This window comes from Peromyscus maniculatus, chromosome 10, assembly GCF_049852395.1.
Source record: "Peromyscus maniculatus bairdii isolate BWxNUB_F1_BW_parent chromosome 10, HU_Pman_BW_mat_3.1, whole genome shotgun sequence".
Lineage (NCBI taxonomy): Eukaryota > Metazoa > Chordata > Mammalia > Rodentia > Cricetidae > Peromyscus > Peromyscus maniculatus.
The window spans coordinates 91,873,652-91,894,613 of NC_134861.1; the positions used below are offsets into that span (position 1 = coordinate 91,873,652).

Consider the following 20,962-nt stretch of genomic DNA (forward strand, 5'->3'; position numbering starts at 1 on the left):
ATGTCCAGGAAGGAGGAATGATGGATGATGGCCACGTGTCCAGCTTGAATTCTTGGGTACAGGGAGGAACTTGAACCATAGGGAGGCAGAAAGAAGAGAGCTAACCAGTTTTGTTTGGATGTGTTGACTAAATGAGTCAGTAGAGTAAAGAAATCTGCTCAGAGAAGCAAAGTTGACCGTCTGAAAACGGAGTGCCGAGGTGGCACAGTGGGAGACCCCAAATCAGAGATGCCGTGGAGGTTCAAGACAGACTGAGACAGCTGGATGAGAAGTGGAGGGCTCTGAGCTCGTGAAAGCCAAGGAAGGAGGAGCCTTGGCATAGAGGCCAACTGAGTCAGGTCCTGTGGAAGACTAGGAAGTGAGGAACCGAACTGTGTGATCTTTGTCTCTGGCAGCTAGGGTTTTCTTCTGCCAAGATGCTCTTGTGCACCAAAGGAAACATTTATGTTAATGAGAACAATACCCCTTTCTCTTTTCTCTCTCTTCCCCTGTTTTAATCTCAACATAATGGCTTTTACTCCCAATTGTCTTTTTAAAAAGTCCTTAGTAGAGACATGGAGGTTTCTGACTTTTGCCAATGAGCTATCATTCAGTAAGGAGCTGTCTATTAAGTAGAGTTGGGTTTTCTTAGTGAGGAGTTCCTTACAGGCATGTGGAAGGCATTGAATGAAACCCATCCTTAGCCTGAGGAGTCAGAAAACACAGAGCACAGATTCAGTAACATGAGAATCCTTCTTCCACCACTTCCTCTTCTTAACAAGCAGCTACTACCCAGATAGTGCTGCCTTTGGTGCTTTGGGAACATAAATAAGAAATAAGGTACAATTCTGCCCCATCCCAGCCGGGAGTAAAGGATATTACAAGCCAGCGAAAGAGACAGACATGCAATCAACCAACCTTAAAATAAGGTGGGCTGAAAGAAATGTTCATAATGGCACAAGCCATGTTTTATGGGGACCAAAAGTAATTCTCCATCTCTCATGAAATGCAGGAAATGACCTTTAAAAACAGACACAATTGGGGAGTTCATTGCACCCTAATTACCTGCCTACTCTCCAGACCATAAACTTTTATGCGAGATCTGTTCTCTGTTCACTTCATCCATACTCATTTATTTTAACAGGCATCCAAATGACCTATATGCAAAACTTAACAAGCGTTAGTAGTGAGTGGAGAGCTCAGCTCCACCCTTGGCTTTGTTTTGAGTCCTTCATTAGACCGAACCTTAATGATCCTTAATGACACCACTTGGACTCTTTTCCTTGGAATGTCAATATTCTTAACATCAAATGCATAGCCTCGTGGGTTATGTGAGCACCAAGCCTCCTTCTCCCACAGCAGATAAACGGGGACATCTAAATATATGGGAGAGCTTCTGAGGAATACTTCGGAATATTTTGATCTTAGCAACCTCATGGTGACATTACTGCTGTTCAAACTCCCTTTAAAATTCTTTGCAAAGCGGCTGCCTTCAGAGGCCCGGCCTAACTCTGCGTGCTCACAGAGCCTTCCCATTGGCGCAGCATTGCTATTTATAACCAGGGCCATTTGGTAAAAGAAAACCTAAGGTAGGTTAACGGCAACCAGAGTGACCTACAATATCAGACAGGTCGCACTCTCCGCCCCCCCCCCCTTTTCTTTCATCCTTCTTGTATCCTCTTAGGAAACTTTGGTTTTATTTCAACAGGAAAGAGGTTGTCTAAATGTCAGAGCAGCACCTCCAGCAGGTGGGTCGGGCACAGGTTCTGAAGTCAGCATGCTTGGATCTGGGTGCCCTCTCTGCTACCATTTATTAGTCTTGTGCCCTTGAAGCAGTGGTTTATCCTCCAGGCTTCATCTGTAAAATAATTAAGTGACACACTGCCTATAAAAACTTACGTTGGTGTATGGATGGCACAGAGTCCTCAAACAGTGGCTGCCATTAGAGTGATTATTATTGCTGTTATCATAGGGGAACAAACTGCCCAGCAATCCTGTTTGAAGCATGCTGCATCACACAGGGTGGGTAGCATAAACCTAAGTTTCCTCTTCTCTCGGTAACATGTGAGCCAGTCTACTGAACAAAAGCTGCGCTTGATTTTTTTTTTCAGCTCGGTTCTGGGAGACAAGCTGGGGCACTGCTAATGGAAAGTGCCGGTGCATAGAGATAAGGAGAGAGTAAACAACATCTGTACAGTACCAATACGACGCTGGGCCCTGTGATAATGGAGCATTCCACGACAGCAGTGGTGTAGGGAGTGTGTGTGTGTGTGTGTGTGTGTGTGCACACACACACGCACGCACGCACGCACGCACGCACGAGTGGCCACACTTAGCCCATGTATGTTGTATTACATAGTTTAACCTTTATAGATAGGAGTAACACAAAATCAGAAGGGACATATTTATCTTTCTCAGATTTATCATTTCTCATTTTTACTGTGTGTAGACATCAACATGCTTGTGGAAGTAAGGAATTTTATTAATAACCGAATAGTTTTAATAATCTATAGGTATCAACTGTTCATATTTCTCTCATTTTCTGTGACTTCTTAGAGTTAGTACTGAGTACTTTTAGGCTTAAAGGAAGATGCAAATTGTACTGCCATTGATTTATGCATTCTTGTTAAATTTTTAAAAAATCCTCCTGAATTCTTCCTAGGCTGTTGTCAGAACTGTCTTGCCTGTGAGGAATGACGGGAGGTCAGACTCCTTGCCCTCCTCTCTTAGACCATGCTTTCCACCCAGATGACCTCTGGAGGGCCAAGCTAATGTTATGAACCTTGGCTTTAGCTGTCTGCTAGGTGTTGGTGAGATTCTGGGTATATAAATTTCAGGATTATATATTCCCACTCTTGATTATTTTTTATAGGAAAGTGCTAATTGCATTTGTTTGTAGGCCTACAACTTAGAAAATAAAACTTTAAAAATATCATTATACACAGGGGTAACAACACTGAGATAGCCAGCTGAACGGCACACAGCTTCATTCATTGAACCACAGCAGATGGGCACTACCACTGGCCACATCATAATGCCAAGGGCTCCGAGCAAAGGTCCAATGAATAAAAAAAAAAACCACTGACCTGGGCTCCACTGTGTGGTAGTGGGAACAGTCGACACTGGAGAGTTAAATTATAAAGGTAAAATGGAAAGTGTTCCTTAATGTTAAAGGAACATAGTTCCAGACTATGCAGGAACAGTTCATTCTCCCAGAAAACCCTGATGGACGGAGTGGAAACAAATGCTGGCGTTCGGTGTGTCTGCTCCACAGAGTCCAGTCTGTCCTAGCAAACGGAGAGCTGAAGACCACAGCACATTCCCAAAGTCCCGACAGCCACTTACAGACGGCAGCAGTCAACAGAAAGACCATGTGGCAGACATTGGCTCTGCTCTGGGTATAGTCTTTGCTTTAGTTTTTTGCTTTTATCTAAAACATTTATTCTATCTTTTTAATTCTCTGAAAATTTCACACATGTGTACACCAAGCTTCCAGGCATTTTCATCCCCTCCCATGATCCTCTCTCACTGACTCTTTTTCTGAAATCCTCTCTTTCTCAAACAAACCCTCTCCTACTTTAATTTTTTTTTTTTTTTTTTTTTTTTTTTTTTTTTTTTTTTTTTTGAGCAGGAGGGACCCGCTGCACTTAATTAGAGCCGCTTGCAGGAACACGAGTCGGGAGGTTACTTACTGGAACATGCGCAACTCCTCGGTGGCTACACTACTGAAAAAAAAAGTGGCACCCTTTCGCCAGCACCCATTAACCACCCAGGTACCCCGGTGAGGTGAATGGTAGCTCTGCAGGAGCCTCACGAGCCCTGTGCATAAGAAAATGGTGACTGGCCCATCTTGTGCATGTAAGCACAGAGGCAGTTAGTCCATGAATGCAATGACATCATCGCATGCAGGAGACTGCTTCTCAGCACTCTCTCTGACCTCTGGCGCTTATGTTTGTTTGTTTGTTTTCCCATGTCTCCTCTTCTAGAAGATTCCTGACCTTGGCGGTGGGGGGGGGGCGGATATATGTCCCGTTTAGGATCAGGCATTTCCTGCCACTCATTCCCCTCGCCTTGTGAGTCTGTACATTGACCACAGCAGAAAAAGAGCAATGTCTCTGCTAGAGACTGAAGTCAGCGTGAATCTATGTGTGTAAACATAAGCACCCAAAACATGAAATACACCTGCTTGTTCCTTCTGTGCATATGTACACATGTGCACGCACATGCGGTGCACACGTGAAGGTCACAGGACAACTTGAAAAAGTCAGTCCTCTCTGTCCTTCCACCATGTGGATCCTGGGGATCAAACCCAGGTCCTCGGGTGTGGTGACATGTGCTTTTATCCACTGAGTCATCTCATTAGCCCTGAAACGTAAGTATTTAGAACACAGTTGGACCCTGTGCCCATTTATCTTCTCCAGTTCTTGCATATTTTCAAATAAATTTTACTGGCCTAGTTCTGGGAATGTCTTTGAATCCAGATACTCGGGTTTATTCCCTTCAGTGCTTAAAGACACGGTCTTACTCATGACTCTTTCTGAGAGGTCAGTGTTAGCCTCTCTACCTCTCTGTCCCCACCCAGGCTGGCTTTAGGTGGTAGATGCTCACAACTCAGTTTCTTCATTTCTTTACCTCTCAGGCATTGGACTTGCTTGACCTGCACTGGACTCTGAATGCCTCCATAGTGCAGGCAGCTCCTTTCTCCCCTGCTCTAGGTAACTACTGATGTGGATACCACACCACCGCAGCAACAAGACCAGCTCCCAAAGAGCAGAGGTGCCAAGAAGATGGAAGGCAATGTCTGTGTTAAGCGGGTATAAGCAGGTACAGACTCCACAGAGGCGGAGGTCCTAGGTCTCTAATGTGGCTCCTCTGCCATCCTAGCTCAGTGTAGCAATTCCAGCTTTGGTTGCCACATCCATACGGCGCACCCAGCAAAAGGGACAAGACTTGCAAACATTGTTTCCATTCACTTCCCACTGGTGTAATCTGGGCACAGCCATATCTAAATGTTGCTAAGAATGTACTCTTATCTTGGACATATGCCCAACTAGAACCTCCATTATTTTAGAGGCAGGAGAAAACAGACCTGGTAACTTGAAGATTTCCTTCTTGTCACAGAAACTCCCAGAAGACAAATATTTGGCTTAATTCATTTTGCCTCAGTGACCAGAAGCCAGATGCATAGATGAGATGCAACTAAACCAGGCATTCTTACATAGAGAAGTTGGGATCCTCTACAACAATAGCTATCGAATGCCTGGTTCCCCAGAGAACTACCATGCCATAGATGGTTTTTGTTTAAGCAGTAGTAGAGCGCAGACTGGTTTTAGGGTTGGCACCTCCAATTGTTCGGGTCATTGAAAACCCCTAAGTAATAAATGTAAAGTTCTGCAGCGCTTAAAGAATGGGTGCCGTTCACCCGGACCCGGGCCACAGATCACGATTAGGAAAGGGTTTGTCATAGAAGACCACACCCCTCATTTACAAGGCTAAAAATCTTTTAGTAAGAACTACTTTATCTGTGAAAAGGACACCCCTATTCTTTCTTCCCACAGACGCCAAGCTTTGACATGAAGCAGCACTGTTGACTCTGCTGTCCCTCTCTTTTTATCTGATGTTTATCCAGTCACTTCCACCTGGCTCCTTCAGTTTCCCCTCCACTCACCCCCAAGTACAAAAGGCCCAGGGAGCATGTTTACTTTCTTATCCGCCCTTCCATTTAATAACACCGCTCTCCCTTAGTGCTTTGTCTCTTTTTTTTTCTTCTCCCTCAGTCAAATCGTGTCTTCAAGGGAGGTCTCTTGGGAGCCAACATATGTCTACCAATCATCTGAACTCCTTTGAGAAAGGCAGGTTGGTCTCGCCATGGCCATGGGCAGTCCTTAATCCAAATGGCTCTGTCTGCTTCCCTGTCCCAAGGCCTGTGAGGGTTGGAGGGTCCAAGGCATTTGCACAATGACTTCTAGAATCACTAACAGGAATTTTCAAAGATCTGGGGAGTGGAGTTTCATGCCCTCACCCTTTAATGCTACCTAACCCTGGGTCCTTGTATCCCTGCCATCACTGTCTAATTCCTCTCGAACAATCCGCTATGGATAACTAATTGATTTATTTAAAGCCAAAAATCTTTTTGTATGTGTGCGTGTGCAGTTGCTGTAATCTGAACAACCTCTGAGGAATAGCACGTTTACCATCAACTATTCTTAAGTACTCTGCTCTGTTCAACCTTGAGAGAGCATCTCCTACAGGTTACCCAGGAAGTCCCCTGGTTGTCACACTGTGGGATCTGCCTCGCGCTGAGTTCAGCCCCAGCTTTCACAACAGGATCTCAAGCAGCTGCAGAGAAGGAAAAGAAGGCTGCCAGGCTATTCCCAGGAATCCCGGGATGCATATTGTTAACATTTGCATTCCCATTTCCGTAACTTTGTATGTTCCACCCAAAAGGCACTGACTCTAATTATGGAAAATTAAAACCCCCAACTCCCCTTTATCTGCAGGCGAACACTCACATACTCTCAGCTTGCTCGCCTGCTGCCTACGACAATTTTCCTGGCTTCTCTTTCCCAGTCAGGATCCAAAAGTGTCCTTGCTTTACTCCAACGACAGTCATTAAGGAAAAGAGTTATCCTTAGCTGTTTTGTTAGACTTGGCTCCCAGATATTCTTTTTTTTTTATTATGAACTCACACTGGAATTCTCTGTGTAGCTGGAATCTTTGTAAGACCCTGCTTTCTCTCCAACAAGGAAACACTGGTCCTGAATTCAGTTGAGACAGCTTCGTTTGGGTGGTTGGACTTCATTCGAGGTCTGGTTTTCAGTCTTCCACCCACAGGAAAGATTTTTGTAGTGAGGAAGGCAGGCTGGATTCTGAGCAGATTCGCTATCAGGTTGGCTCCTGAAGGCTGAATTCTGCTTATGCTTTCAGGGTCCCACATCTCCCCGCTGCACCCCCACCACGTACATGGACATCACAGTGATTGAGGATCAAATTCACTAGAGTAGTTTATACCAACTATATCAAGGCCAGAAGCCAGGGCCATGAGAAAAGGGAAAACAAATATGTCCTTTAGGGTCCATCTCAACCCAATGGTTTTGAGAAAACAGAAATCTACCTGCTCACTGAATAGCAGGTGAGGAAAAACCTGATGTCCACACAGAGAAACCGTGTCACTGAACCCAGAGTGCCAGACAGGGCTTGAGCCCCTTCCGGTTGGCCAAGAGAGACCTCTTTGAGGCACATGAACTTCTGGTGGATCGCCTAGGCCCCACTCCTCAGGCAAAGTGGTTGTTTATTAAGAGTCTACAGACTGGGGGGGATAGCAGCTGAGTGAGGCGATGGCCACCCAAACGGTTGCCAACACATTTTGTGACATCCGAGCTGCGTTTCGTCTGTTGGCTGGTTTCATCTTTGGGACAAGCGAAACTCGTCTCACTGAACTGAAGTCAGCAGAGGGGGAAGTTCAGACCTCACGGAGCACTGAGCAAACAGAGGCTCAGGAAGCTGGCCTGGTTCCCTGCCACGTCTGCTCAGTGTCAGGACTGCTGACCCAACAGTCGGAGGCAGGCTTCCTCATCGGGATTTCACACCGTAGACAACGCCAGGGTCAGATGCACAGCTCAGGCAAAGTCACCGAGAGCTTGCAGGGATACAGACCTACTTTGTTATGAAATGTTTAAGAACTGGTTCTGCCCATATGCATCTATGAAAGATGCCATTTCAAGAACTGTTACGTATTTTTTTTTCTTTTCCAGAGACCATGCTTCATTCTAGGCATTGGATTGTGTGCAGTGTGTAGACACATCTCAACAGCTAAAGACAGAAGGCTGTGGGAACCAGGGAATCTTTCCACTTGTGTGACGTTATGCCTGGAAAATGCCCACGACTCAGTAGAGCTCTCTCCACCTTTCTCTTTCTTCCTTTTTTTTGTTGTTGTAATTGTGGGTTTGTTTTCTTTTTTGTTTGCTTGTTTGTTTATTTGTTTGTTTCCAGAAAAAGTTTCTCTGTGTAGCCCTGGCTATCCTGGAACTCACTCTGTAGACCAGGCTGGCCTCGAACTCACTGAGATCCACCTCCCTCTGCCTCCTGCGTGTTGGGATTAAAGGCATGTGCCACCACTGCCTGGCTCGCTTCACCTATCTAAAGCGTATTGTTGTCTTCCAGTTCCTCCAGTTACGCCATTTGGAGATGTGGTTCATCCAAACTTACTATTTATCTTTTCATTTTGTTCGGTCACTTCATTGGCATAACCCATCCCATACTTGGATAGAGAGAAAACAAGACAAGTTTAAAGAAACCCCGGCTTTGTGGATTTGTATTAAAATATTTCACCTTTGTGATGGCTTCACAAAGCAGGCCTGGTATCTGATGTCTCTTTTAATGGGAACTTCCTCAAAATCTAGAGCTAGTGGAGGCCAGAGCTTGGATCTGAACCCAACCAGTACAACTCCAGAAAGCCCCCAGTCTTCCCATTGCATCTACCCCTGGATGAGTCTGATTCCAAGGCCAGAACCACAGCTTATGACATACACACCTTTTAGAGGCAATATCTTTATGCTACATGATGGCTTAAGTGACACATATTTTAACACAAGGAATTGTTTCTGAACACCATACCAAGACGTTGTGACTGTAAATCTACCCTCATCCTTTCAAGATGTCCTGATGGACTGGGAAGCTCAGGAGCCTGAAAGAGGTAAGGAGGGCTTCACTGGGATGGAAGGGGAGGCAGATGCTGAGGCCCGGGCCACTCCCAGCAACGTTGGTCAGGCCCAACATTTTGCCAAGGGCAAGTCTCACTGGTAGCAACCAGAGTTCCAGTTCAGGATTTTTAACAACTACTCTTATGAAATGGATTTGATCAATTCCCCCAATACCTCAAGACCAAAAGAAATAAAGGGCATTTTGCCCGAGTTGCACCATTCAACAAGACAAGAAAACAGTCTTACTTTTCCTCCTGGCTTCTCAATCAGAGGGCCCGTGAGGCACGTGGCAGCGAGGCTGCAGTACACAGGTTTCCATCGCTGCTCCTGTGGGACAGAAGACAGATTTCAGGCTGCGGAGGTTTCCCTGCCTCAAAAGTGCCTCCAGCACTAAATGTAATGGGTGTCAATGAAATCCCCGAGCCAGCATTTTCCCAGGGCTGCTTCAGGCTGCAGTCTGCAAACCCATTTAACCTTGCGCAGGGACACATGACAATACCACTTTCCACGTGTCTAAAGAACTCACAGATGCATGTTGACAGAAATTCAGAAGATTTCTGCGTTATCTGTAAAAGGATCTTTCTAGGACTTAGGTCAGAGCACAAGACTCTAATCTCATTGCCTCGAAAACAGCATGCTGACGCTTCTGGTTTTTGATTCCGGTGTGGCAAAATTTCCAAAGTTCAGAGCCCGCTGAAGAGACTCCACTGACTCTTTCAGCCTCAGCTCCAACTCTCTCCAAGAATTATCCTAAACTTCAGGCCACACTGTTCAATACGATTGTCCTAAGTCGCCAATGTCTTTGCATTACTCCTGGTTCTTAACACCCTTTCTTCAGTATCTGCCTGGGGATTCCCACCCATCCTATAAAGCCCAGGTCAGGTTCCTAAGGAAACACTTGACTGCTTCACAGTAGACCAGAACCGATTTCTCCCTGCCGCAGGTCCCACTGACCATGTGGCTAGAGAGTACAACACATTACTGTATTCTACTGGGAATGTGGGCTAGTGAGGATGGGACTTAAGTGTTGTTTTTCTTGTGTGCATCACCATCTAGCACTGGTCTTCCACAGTGCAGGTCAGTGGTTCTCAACCTGTGGGTCACAATCCCTTGTGAGGTCAAAGGGCCCCCATCCTGGGGGTCGAATATCACATATCCTGCATATCAGATATTTACATTATGATTCACAACAAATTTCATAGCAAGTAACAAAATTCATATCAAAATTACAGTTACGAAGTAGCAATGAAAATAATTTTACGGCTGGGGTCACCACAACATGAGGAACTGTATTGAAGGGTTGTGGCATCTTTCTCTCCTAGGTAAACTTCCCGTTAGTCAACTGAAACTTTTCATGTCTTTACAAATTCCCACAATATGCTGTCAGATCTACACGTCTCCAGTCCAAACTCATGTTTCTCATGACACGTTTTATCACCCTCTCTCTTAGTCTTGATAGAGAAAGGACAGCAAGAAACTTGTTAATGAAAAAAAAAAAAAGAACTAAACATATCAGCACATCCCATAAAATAAAAATGAACTTTAATAATAAATCAGCAAATATTGACACATCCCTACCCCCTGCCATTTCTTAATTGGCTGTGTTTCTTGAGGTAAAGGAAGATTTTTTTTTTTTTAGTGGTTTGAAATCTCTCTTCCTGCTGCTACTAATTACCTCCCCTTCACCCCACTAGGGCAGATAACATGCTCTCCACCAGGGTGGCCCTGCCTATAAATATGGTTTGTGTTATTTACACACATCTCGCAGAGAATTTTGAGACTAATTGTAGAGATACCCGTGGCCCAGAAAGGCAAAGAATAATTGCTTGGAAGGAGGCTCTGCAATTTCCCCTCAAGAGAAATCATGCCAAACTCTGACTTCAGAGGCGGGAAAGGGGGGTGGGGTGGGGTGGGCTATGCTCCGACTCTGAGGGAGGTGGCTTGCTGTCCATTAGGAGTTAAACGGAGACCAGTAACTCATTTCACAGGTCATGTTCCAGCCATCAAAGTGTAATTACCGTCAAACCCCACTGGTGCAAGTCCCAACCATATTATTGGTCGATGCATGAATGAAAGTTCTATAGGATCCTAAGGATCCCATTACAACTTCCGTTTTCTAGAGATAAAAAGACATTGAATAACACTGGGGAAAAGGTCTAAATGTTTTAACTTGACACTGAAACCCCCCTTTCTTAAAATGAAAATAATGCTTGCAGTGTTGATGATGGAGGAACATGACTCGGCTTGGAAGAAGTCAATCTGTTGGAAGCAGCAGACGAATTTGAGAACTCTGCCCTTCTGTCTGAGGCTGGTCCAGTTGCTATAGCAACATGGAACCAGCTTTCTTAGGGGCTTGAGCAACCTGGTTTTCTGCAGGCCAAACATTCCCTTGATGCCTTTGCATTGGGCACACTTTAAGCTAAGACAACAAAGTGTCTGCAAAATACGGATTTCTTACCTATACACTGTTTGTTTTGTGGGATAATATGATTCTGGGCTGTATGGGTTCATATGCGAAATGTAGACTGTGCCAGGCATACAGTAATGATAACAAGGCTTCCGGTTCCTTGGTCCCAGCTCCCATTTCAGGCTTTTCTCACAATTTTGTTCCCTTTTCAGTGCCAAAGTGTGTACACGGCTGGCTGGAGTTAACCGTTGCTTCCCCCAACTCCCAACTTGCAGAACGTGGGGAAAGTGAGTGCTTAGGACAGATGTGGAATAAAGAGAGGAACAGAGAGATGCTGAACCCCTTCCCCCCACCCCAGGCAAAGTAACCATTTTTTTTTTTTTTTTTTTTTTTGGCTAAAATCCTCCCAGACCTCTGCAAAGTGAGAGCAATTATCACTTCTTATCTTCTGATGATAAACTCAGAGCACTCCCAAGGAGCTGTAAAAATCAGCAGTGGGGGGGGGGGGTGTAAAAGTCAGCAGTCCCCAAGGGTGTGAGGGGATCTACCTGCTATAACTTTCTGACTGGACTTCTCAAGGAGAGCAAGGCATCAAAGAGCTTCAGCTGGAATTGCAATCTTTAGTGTTTGTCCTGCAGCCTGAAATATGACTGGCTCTTTGTTCAAAAAGACAGAAGTAACAGTAACCAGGGTTTGGAAGGAGGACGGGGGATCACCTGGGTCTTCCCAGCTTATTGAACAGGATGATCTGGACACATCTGCTCAAGGGTTGTCCCTGGGCAGCTAAAGGATCTAAACGGACTTTCCCTCTGGGGCCTTATTTGTACACTCTGTATAAGCCATGGCTATTTAAATCCATCAGCTCTAGCCGGGCGGTGGTGGCGCACACCTTTAATCCCAGCACTCGGGAGGCAGAGCCAGGTGGATCTCTGTGAGTTCGAGGCCAGCCTGGGCTACCAAGTGAGTTCCAGGACAGGCGCAAAGCTACACAGAGAAACCCTGTCTCGAAAAACCAAAAATAAATAAATAAATAAATAAATAAATAAATAAAAAATAAATCCATCAGCTCTTCCAATCCTCTTCTCCACACCTCCAGGCTAGCTCAGAGCATTACAGCCATGAAGGCAGATTCTATCAAGGATTACCATTCCTCTAGCTAACCTTCCATCCTAACATTTCTTTTTTTTTTTTTCTTTTTCTTCTTTAAATCAGGAGCAGCACAGTGGACCCTTGTGTAGGTAGGGCCAGTGTTCTTAAGGAACTAAGAGAGCGCTCTAGATGTTCTTCACACTATTCCAGAGCCACATACATTTCCTGGTGTCTAAGAGGGAGCTGGGACATTTCAAGCACCCCATGGAAAAAAGAGCAGGGAGACAGTACCTGACTCTAGATGTGACGCAGATAACTAGCTGCCGCTGCCCAGACCCCTGCGCTATCTGCCCCTCCCCCAACCTGGCTGTTGAGGGGCTAATGTCACTTAGGACTTGCCCCACCCACGCTGGCCACAGTCCCTTCCTCGGAAGGGTCAGACACACAGACACACAGTGAGTTGTCCTCGGGAGAGGAGGAGGGTAGGGTGGAGGGAAGCGACATGTTGACTCACCAGGGCTTGACTAGACTTCCTCCCCTTTGCTCCCCATGAGTACAGTCTGGCTGAACTTGAGTGAACTGTGCCTGCCGTGACACTGGCCTCCTCCCTCTTTGGTTATTATTATCACAGGCTTCTGAGCAGACAGGGTGGGGGGTCAGTGTGGAGAGCATCCTAACTTTGAGGTTTCTCAGGGGGGATCCTCTCAAACCCAACCTGCTTATGCATTTTTCTGTATCTCCCTGGGTCCTTGTCTCCCACCCCTCCGAAATGGAAAGCTATACTTTTGCACATCAATTTCCATTTCCTGGATGTTTTACACTGAATATTGAAATGTCCTTATTTTTCCACCATGCTTTGTGAATTTACTTAAGGCCTGTACCTACTGATAGGATGAACGGCGCTGGTTGGTCGGCAAAAAGCCACGGGGCCACAGCCCAGACTACCAGAGTTAGAAAGAGCTTTATTAGAAGGAAGTAAGGGGACAGGAAGGGAGCCAGGCCTGGCGGAGGGAACAGAGCAGGAACAGAGAGAGGAAACCCAGGAAGAGAGCGGTGGGTGTCCGAGTCCAGCTTTTTAAGGTGGGGACTGTGTGACCATGAAGCGGGTACGTCGCCCAGGCCCCCTGATGACATAAGACGTTAGACCCGGAAGAGTGAGAGCAGGATCCTAACACCTACCACAAGGCTACCATCACCTAGAACATTAAAGTAGGAGCTGCTTGAAAAAGGCCTCACTCCTAGGACTTCCTCCCGTGTGTGAGCTTCCTGCCAGCCTTGTTCCCACTGCATATGTGTTTAGCTAACAGACTGCGCTGCAGCAGACACCTGTACCCTCTTCCCATCTTGTATTGCATATTTCCAATGTTTTTACGTGGTCCGGATTGTTAATATGTGGTAACAATACAATGCCCCATCCATAATACAAATGGTGACACCTTTGATATCTTGAAATGTATTTTTACTATTTCCCCCTGTAATTAAAACTATTCTATTCATGTTTTGAATCATTTCTTGAGGCTGTATTTTCAAAAATAGAACTCCTGAGCCAAAGACATAAGCATGTTTATAGCTCTTGTTATTTGCTATTAGTTTACAACTTTATAAAAGGGCTTGAGTGACTTATAGAGCTGTCTCTCATACATAGTATAGATGATGGGTGTGTATATATCTATTACAACACACATACACCACCTCTTTTATTTTTTTAAACAGAAAACACACACACACACACACACACACACACACACACAAATACCATAATCAACCTCACGTTTACAGATGAGGACACTAAGGGCCACAGAGGTTAAATAACTCAGTGTCAGATGACCAATGTCCTTTTTATGGCTTCATTGGTTTCAAGGGTTTGCTGTACCCAGTATGTCCCTGGTTTTAATGAGTAACCGCTGACTAGGTCTCCAGTCTGTAATTTCCTTAGCTTGTGCCACAGTGGAAGCGATGAGTATGGAGTCTCAAACTCCAACTCAAAACATATTAGTAAGTCAAATGGTGAGCGAGCAACCACACCTTGCTAAGCCTCAGTTTCCCCAAAGTACGCACATCACAGTCTTATTTGGAGGATTTACGCCGAAACTCAGCTTAGCAAATAAACCAGTACTCAGATAAAGCTGCTACTGCTTCTCCTGCTAATGAGAGACACTTTGTTGTGACTCTCTTCAGAGCCTTTTTGGAGTGAAATAGCAGCTATTTATGAGTTTCCATTATAACTTAATGCACAGCGTTCCTCCCCTGCTGTCAATCATCAAATGAATCTCCAGGTACTGTAACTTACTTCTGTGCTAAGTTTAGTGAGAATTTTTACATATCTATTTTTAAGCTGCATAAGATATCCGTTTCTTAAAATATTTGAGCAAAATTGATAAAAAAAAATAATAAAAATTATAAAAGGTACAGACAGATGATTTAGATGTCTACTCATATTTTAAGTAGGTATGTTTACTTCAAAATTTTAAAATATTCAATATTCACTGATCACAATTTTAAATAAAAATCTATCAGAACTTATACAATCAGTTTATATAACAGACAAATATTTTAAAATATTTTGTAGAAGTAATAAAATGAGAGTTAATCAGCAAGCACAATCTTAAAACAGTCCATCCTTATAGAGTAAGTATGTCTATCCCTAAGGGCCTCGTGAGTGAGAAACCTATGACACAGCGAAAAGCAGACTGCCCTTAAAACTGGCTTTCACACTTGGTTGATACAAAACCTCTTTGGGGTTTCATTGTGTATAATTTTTTTAGAAGGTCCAATAAGGCAGCATGCCTAAAGCAATAAACAATCTCTGATATATCCCCAAAGAGAGGCATACAAATTGCATAGCTCTTCAGAATGTCAAAACAAAGCATATGTTAGTTAAATCACAGTCCATTTACTTCCAAGGTATGAACCCAAATTCTCTAGGAGTTCAGAAAAGCGAAAAGAGAAATGAAAACGGGAAGTCATCTATTCAAGCATGAGAAAACATGGAAAGAAACAGTTCTCTCTAGTTCCCACACGTCAGTGGAGTTCAACTTCATCCTCAACAGGAGAATGAGGCTAGGAAGTGCTGTGGAACAATCTTTGCACACCGTAAATATGTATTGTTCTCATTGGTAATAAAAAGCTGATTGGCAAAGAGCTGGGCAGGAAGAGATTGGGTGAGACAGCCTGACACAGAGAGAATGCTGGGAGGAAGAAAGGCGCAGAGTCTAGAGCCCTGTGCTGACGCAGAGGGAGCAGGAGATGAACATGTCATGCTAATAAAGGCATCACCATGTGGTAGAGTGTAAATAAGGAATACAGGTTAACTTAAAATGTAAGAGTTAGCTAGTAACAAGCCTGAGCTATTGCTGAGCACTTTGAAGTAATCTTAAATCTCCATGTTGGTTATTCGGGAGTGGGTAGTCAGGACAGGAAAACTCCACCTACAAGGAAGTCCTGGTCTAAATTACTCAGGATGCTTTTGAGAGGAGGGAGAAGATGGAGGTAAGGATGGAGGGTGCTGTCATCTGAACCTTCAGGTAGGAACAACTTGGAGAATTGTAGATAATGAGGAGGGTAATAGATGGGGGAAAGGCATGTTGTAGTTGAATGTGTCACCCCGAAATTCATATACTGAAGTCCTAAAATTGCCTCCTTTCTATGTCTAGAAGCAGGGACTTTTTTTTTTTTTTTTTTTTTTAAGATAGGGTTTCACTGTGTAATAGCCCTGGCCATTTTGGAACTTGCTTTGTAGATCAGGCTGGCTCAAACTCACAGAGATCCACCTGCCTCTGCCTCCCCAGTGCTGGGGATTAAAGGTATGTACCACCATGCTTGACTGGCAACTGGGAATTTTAGAGTTAATTAAGTGAAATGAGGTCATTAGGGTGAATCCTAATCCAACTTGACAATTATCTTTATGAAAAGAGATTTCAATCCATGTGTGAATAGAGAGGAGACTGTAAACCAGCGGGGGAAAGACAACTGGGTACTAGTCAAGGAGGGCGCGATCGGAAGGAAGCAACCCTGGACATAAACCATGTTTAATCAGACTATTAGAATCATTAGGATGCACACAGGGGTTGGAGGGCAGTTGGTAGGTACGGCCATGGACAGGTTTCTATGTGCTCAGGCAGCAGAAGAAGCAGGAAAAACCCTGGACAGGATTATAAGGGAAGGGAAACACACGGAAGAGTCCAGTCAGGTGCAGAGGTGTGCTCTGTATAGGGAGAGACAAACAGCATTAAACGGCACGAACACCCACCATTTCTTTTTAAAGCATCATTTTATATATGTAAATGTGCCACATTTGGGTGGATTTACCCCACTTTCCTCTCTCTACTCTCTGCTACAGCCAAAATTTCCTGTTGCCTCCTGCACACACATTATGTTATTTATAGTTTACTTAGTCCTGGTCCCCTCTTCCTCCCTCTCATCCCCCTCTGGCTCCACCATCTCCCATGTGAAGGGATTTAGCACACATTGCTACACGTTTCCAGACCTTACACTTCCTCACGCTCAAAGCAGAGGTGATGATGACGACGCCTGTGGGACAAGGTGGATTAAATGGAGCAAGCCAGGTTCTGAAAGACTCCAGGGGAAAGAAACTAACCCAGAGGGGTTAGGACAACCAAGAAAGCTTCCCAGAAGTGGCGGCCTCCACTTCTCACTGTCTGCACTCTTAGACCTCTTTTCCTGGGTTTGTAGAAGACTCTGTATTGCAGCTCTGTGTTTCTCCACAGCACGCCTGATCTTTTTAAAAATAAAGTGAGTTGTGATCCTCCCACGGCGCTGTTCTATTTTCTTCCTGCTCCAACCAAACACTTCAGAAGTTTTCCACTCTCTCCATGCAGAGTAAAACTGCATCTTGGCCTATGGGCCCTTCTCGGTTAGACTCTTCCTATTATTCCTGACGCATGCTACTCCATTTTCCTTTCTCCCAGTGTCCTTCCACAGAACCTTCGCTTGTACTCTTCACTCATCCTCAAACCAAACCAAACCAGCCTTTCTTGACCTCCCAGCATCCACTCCTCACTTCTCTTTCTGAGCTGCTCAATTTTCCATTCAATGTGTAACATGACTGTAGTTTCCACCTGAAGCCATTCATTCATATGTTCCCACCCGGCAGAGCATCCCTCCTCTGGGATCTCTGTGATACTCCCACTTGTCTGAGGCACTTTGTTCTTGCAAATGTATTTGTATATATTCAATGCTAAAAGAATGAAAACTGAAAATAGTCATGAACCTTTTATACTCCAATACAACTTTTACAAAAGGGAACAGCCCTAATGGCACACCCTTTCTCAGGGTACCCTCTGCTTCCAAAGTAGGCAAATTTGGCTGCCATTCACATCATCTTTACATGGACTCTTGGATGCAGGAAGTGGGTAAGATGAACAGCTCTAGACATGAAGGATAGATGCCTTAGTTCCCCTCCTTTGTTAGTCAAAAGCCTGCTCAGGATTACTTTGCACTTTCTAAGAAATTTAACAGTTAACATCAGTTCCTCACAACACAGCCCTCCCCTAGCCTGCCTAAAAAGTTCCTGTGTAACTAGGCTTACATGGGCTCAGCTGACTGATGACAGACCAAATGGAGACACACTGCAAAGACACAATCCTACCAATCCTGTGTGGAAGGTCATGCCTGCTGCTTGGACACCTTTTCCTCTTCCAGTGTCTGGTGACTCTGGGAAATAGTACTTTGCAGTTATGCTAGTGGTTAAAACATTCGGAGCAAAGCTAATATCTTCTCCTAGAAATACTTAGCAATAAGTCAGCAGAAACTGAATTTGGATACATCCTTAAGATGTAATCAGAAATAAAGAAATGACTCTGGTAAAAATTTCCCAAATAGGGATTACACCAATATTCAAAATCCTTACTCTGAAGATGAGTGTATTTTATTTCTCCCCACATATCCTTTGACTTACTCCAGGAAGGAGCTTTTAAAGAGGGGGGTGGTTTGTTATCTCTTTAGCTACCAGAACAGAATGCCTTTGATCTCACACATCCTACTTCTGTGGACACAGTAGCCATGCTCCCTGGGAGGTTGCAGCTGGGCACCGTCAGGCCTGCCCTTGACTGAGGTTGATGACATCTGTAGACTCTGTTGCATGCTGCCCTGAATGAACCAGAGATACCCAGCCCTTTGTAGCATGAGAAAGTCCCCAAGCTGGAATTTACCTCTGCTTTAGTAATAACTGAAAGTTCTTTAGGGTTAGATTGTGTTATGTTGTTTGAGTTAATTTTGACTACAGGCCGGCTTTGGAGAATTGTTTAGTAGACACTGGTATTTTCTGAACTTGATAGCTAATGGGTCTAATGTGCATGTTTTATGCAGGTTTTAACCAGTCAGGAGATTTTATGTAGCCAGTGGTAGCTATTTTCTGTATGATTTTTGTTCAGAATGCAGTGTTGACTTTTAACTCCTCTTCTTGCTGTCCAGTTCATTCCTATGTTTAATGGCACTTTTATAAGACATCTAGCATGTAAAAAGCAGGGCTTTTTGTTTTCATTTTTTTTTTCTAAAGATTTATTTATTTATTATGCATACAGAAGAGGGCACCAGATCTCATTACAGATGGTTGTGAGCCACCATGTGGTTGCTGGGAATTGAACTCAGGACCTCTGGAAGAGCAGTCGGTGCTCTTAACCTCTGAGCCATCTCTCCAGCCCTTGTTTTCATTTTTAACAGCTTCATACTGAAGCTGAGACTTACCATGAACAGGCTGAGTGGCAGGCCTGATATGCTGTATTGTGTTATATAAAGCTGTGGTAGAATCTTAGTAAATAGAACGCTTTGCTGTTTTTGTATATTAGCAGATTATGTTATGTGAACTTACGTGAGAACTACATTTACTGCTCTTCCTGAGTCATGTTCTACTAAAATTTTGTGCCTCACATTTCTGCTGAATTATTAGGAGTGTTAGAATGGATTGATAAATCATTTTCATTTTATAATTTTATATAATCAGTTGATATGAAATATAGCTTGATGTCCAATTTTCCCTGTTTCAGAGGATGTACTGATTATAGTGGAATATGCACAGAACATTTTGGCATGAAAAGAGGTTGAATAAATAGCTAATTTATTTTAAAAACAAAACAAATGGGTATTTAGGAGATAACAGAGAGGCACAACCATATGACCTCATCTGAGGCAGCCCATTTTGGATCTGACTCAAGCTGGGGTCTTGGCCTTCACCAATTACCTGTTGTACACCACAGTGATGGTGAGGCCAAGGAGAGTCTCCTTGTTTTAGAATCAAATATATCAGGACAAAAAAATAATGGCTGTCCCAATACTGTCTACTTTGAAGACTTTACCCCATTTAGGACATTGCAGGTATGTAAATTTGATCCTGTTTGTATGGTCAGAAATAGGATTAGTATCTCATGGAAGTAGTTGTGAATCCTGATCAGATGAGCTTCCTGGCCAAGGGAAGATGCCCTGAAGGGAACTTAGAACACAGAAGAAGTGACAACTATGTTACAGCCCTAAGGAGCATCTTCAGAGGAGTCCTCACACCTCATCAAAAGGTGTTCCTTTTAGTCTTCAATTGATAAACAAGCTGGTCCATTTTATTATTAGAAAGTGTGACCCATTATTCAAACTGTATTTCAGAAGAGTACATTATCTATCTATCTATCTATCTATCTATCTATCTATCTATCTATCTATCTATCTATATTTTGTACAGATAGTGTCTCAGTTTGCAGTCCTGGCTGGCTTGGAATTTGCTGTGTAGACCAGGCTGGCCTTGAACTCATAAAGATCCTCCTGCCCTGCCTCCAAAGTAGCCACAGATAATTCCAGGTAATTGTTCTTACTGGCTAATTTTACAAGAGGTTCTGTGTTCTGTGTTAGTCAAAAACTTATGAAGTATAAATGATTAACATTCATTGAAATTAAAAAACTGGTATTTAAAAAATTGATGTAAGTTAGTAAAATCAACTATAAATAATTAACAAAATAGGAATTAGAAATGGTCAGATTCCAAAGACCATACTGTTTACCAACGTTAACATTGACTCTTTGAGATGGAGAAAACAATTGATTAATTTATTATAAAGCATTTGAAACAGATTTTGCTAACTCTAAATGAGAGCAAACAGCACTAACCATATTTCAGAGTTCTGTTTTTTTTTTTTTTTTCCAGTGTCTGTGTAGAATATTCTAGGCAACATGGCAGTTGTGTCATTATCCAGAAAGAACATTCCAGGGAGTGGAGCTCATGACAAATCGTAAATATTTGAGTTTACTGGAAGCTACTGATGTGCATTCCAACTGAGGTAAAAAACAAAACAAACAAACACACAGAAAAAAACAACTTAAGTAATAGTGGTAACTCATACCCATAAAATAGTTCGCATCCCTAAATCATTGCCATGTCAGAATGCGTCTAGGACACAGGACTAATACCTCTTCCTGATCAATATTCAGATCTCTTCCTGAAAGGTTCAAGTTTTTCGTTGTATATACACCACAGAGAGAAAATACAATTTGGTTTGCTGTTAATTTTTGTTCATTTATTTATTTTTTTTTTAGAAACTGAATTTGAGTCTCCCTATCCAAATACTGTCTTGATTGAACCTATAAGAATATTACAGAATCTAAGGTTGATAAGACCAGATGAGGGTTAGCTGGTGAGCAGGGAGGCCACTTTTGTCCTGTTTAATGTTGCTAGTGACTTCCCAGTGTTTGACTGGCATGAAGTGTTCCTGACCTATGACCCTTAGGAAATGCTTCAGGGTCACTTTATTCAGATGCAGAGGATTTCTTCCTGGGATGGCATTTC

General features: G+C 43.6%; 1 protein-coding gene across 3 annotated transcripts in view; it reads right to left on the bottom strand.

Annotated features, from left to right (window-relative positions):
- The window catches only part of Rasgef1b (RasGEF domain family member 1B), a 521,256-nt gene that overhangs the window by 151,906 nt on the left and 348,388 nt on the right, over positions 1–20,962 (bottom strand). For all 3 annotated transcript variants that reach the window (XM_042257673.2, XM_042257674.2, XM_076546691.1), the window contains one exon: positions 8,928–9,008. In XM_042257673.2, the coding sequence (XP_042113607.1) occupies positions 8,928–9,008 (81 nt within the window). The remainder of the gene's footprint in view (positions 1–8,927; positions 9,009–20,962) is intronic.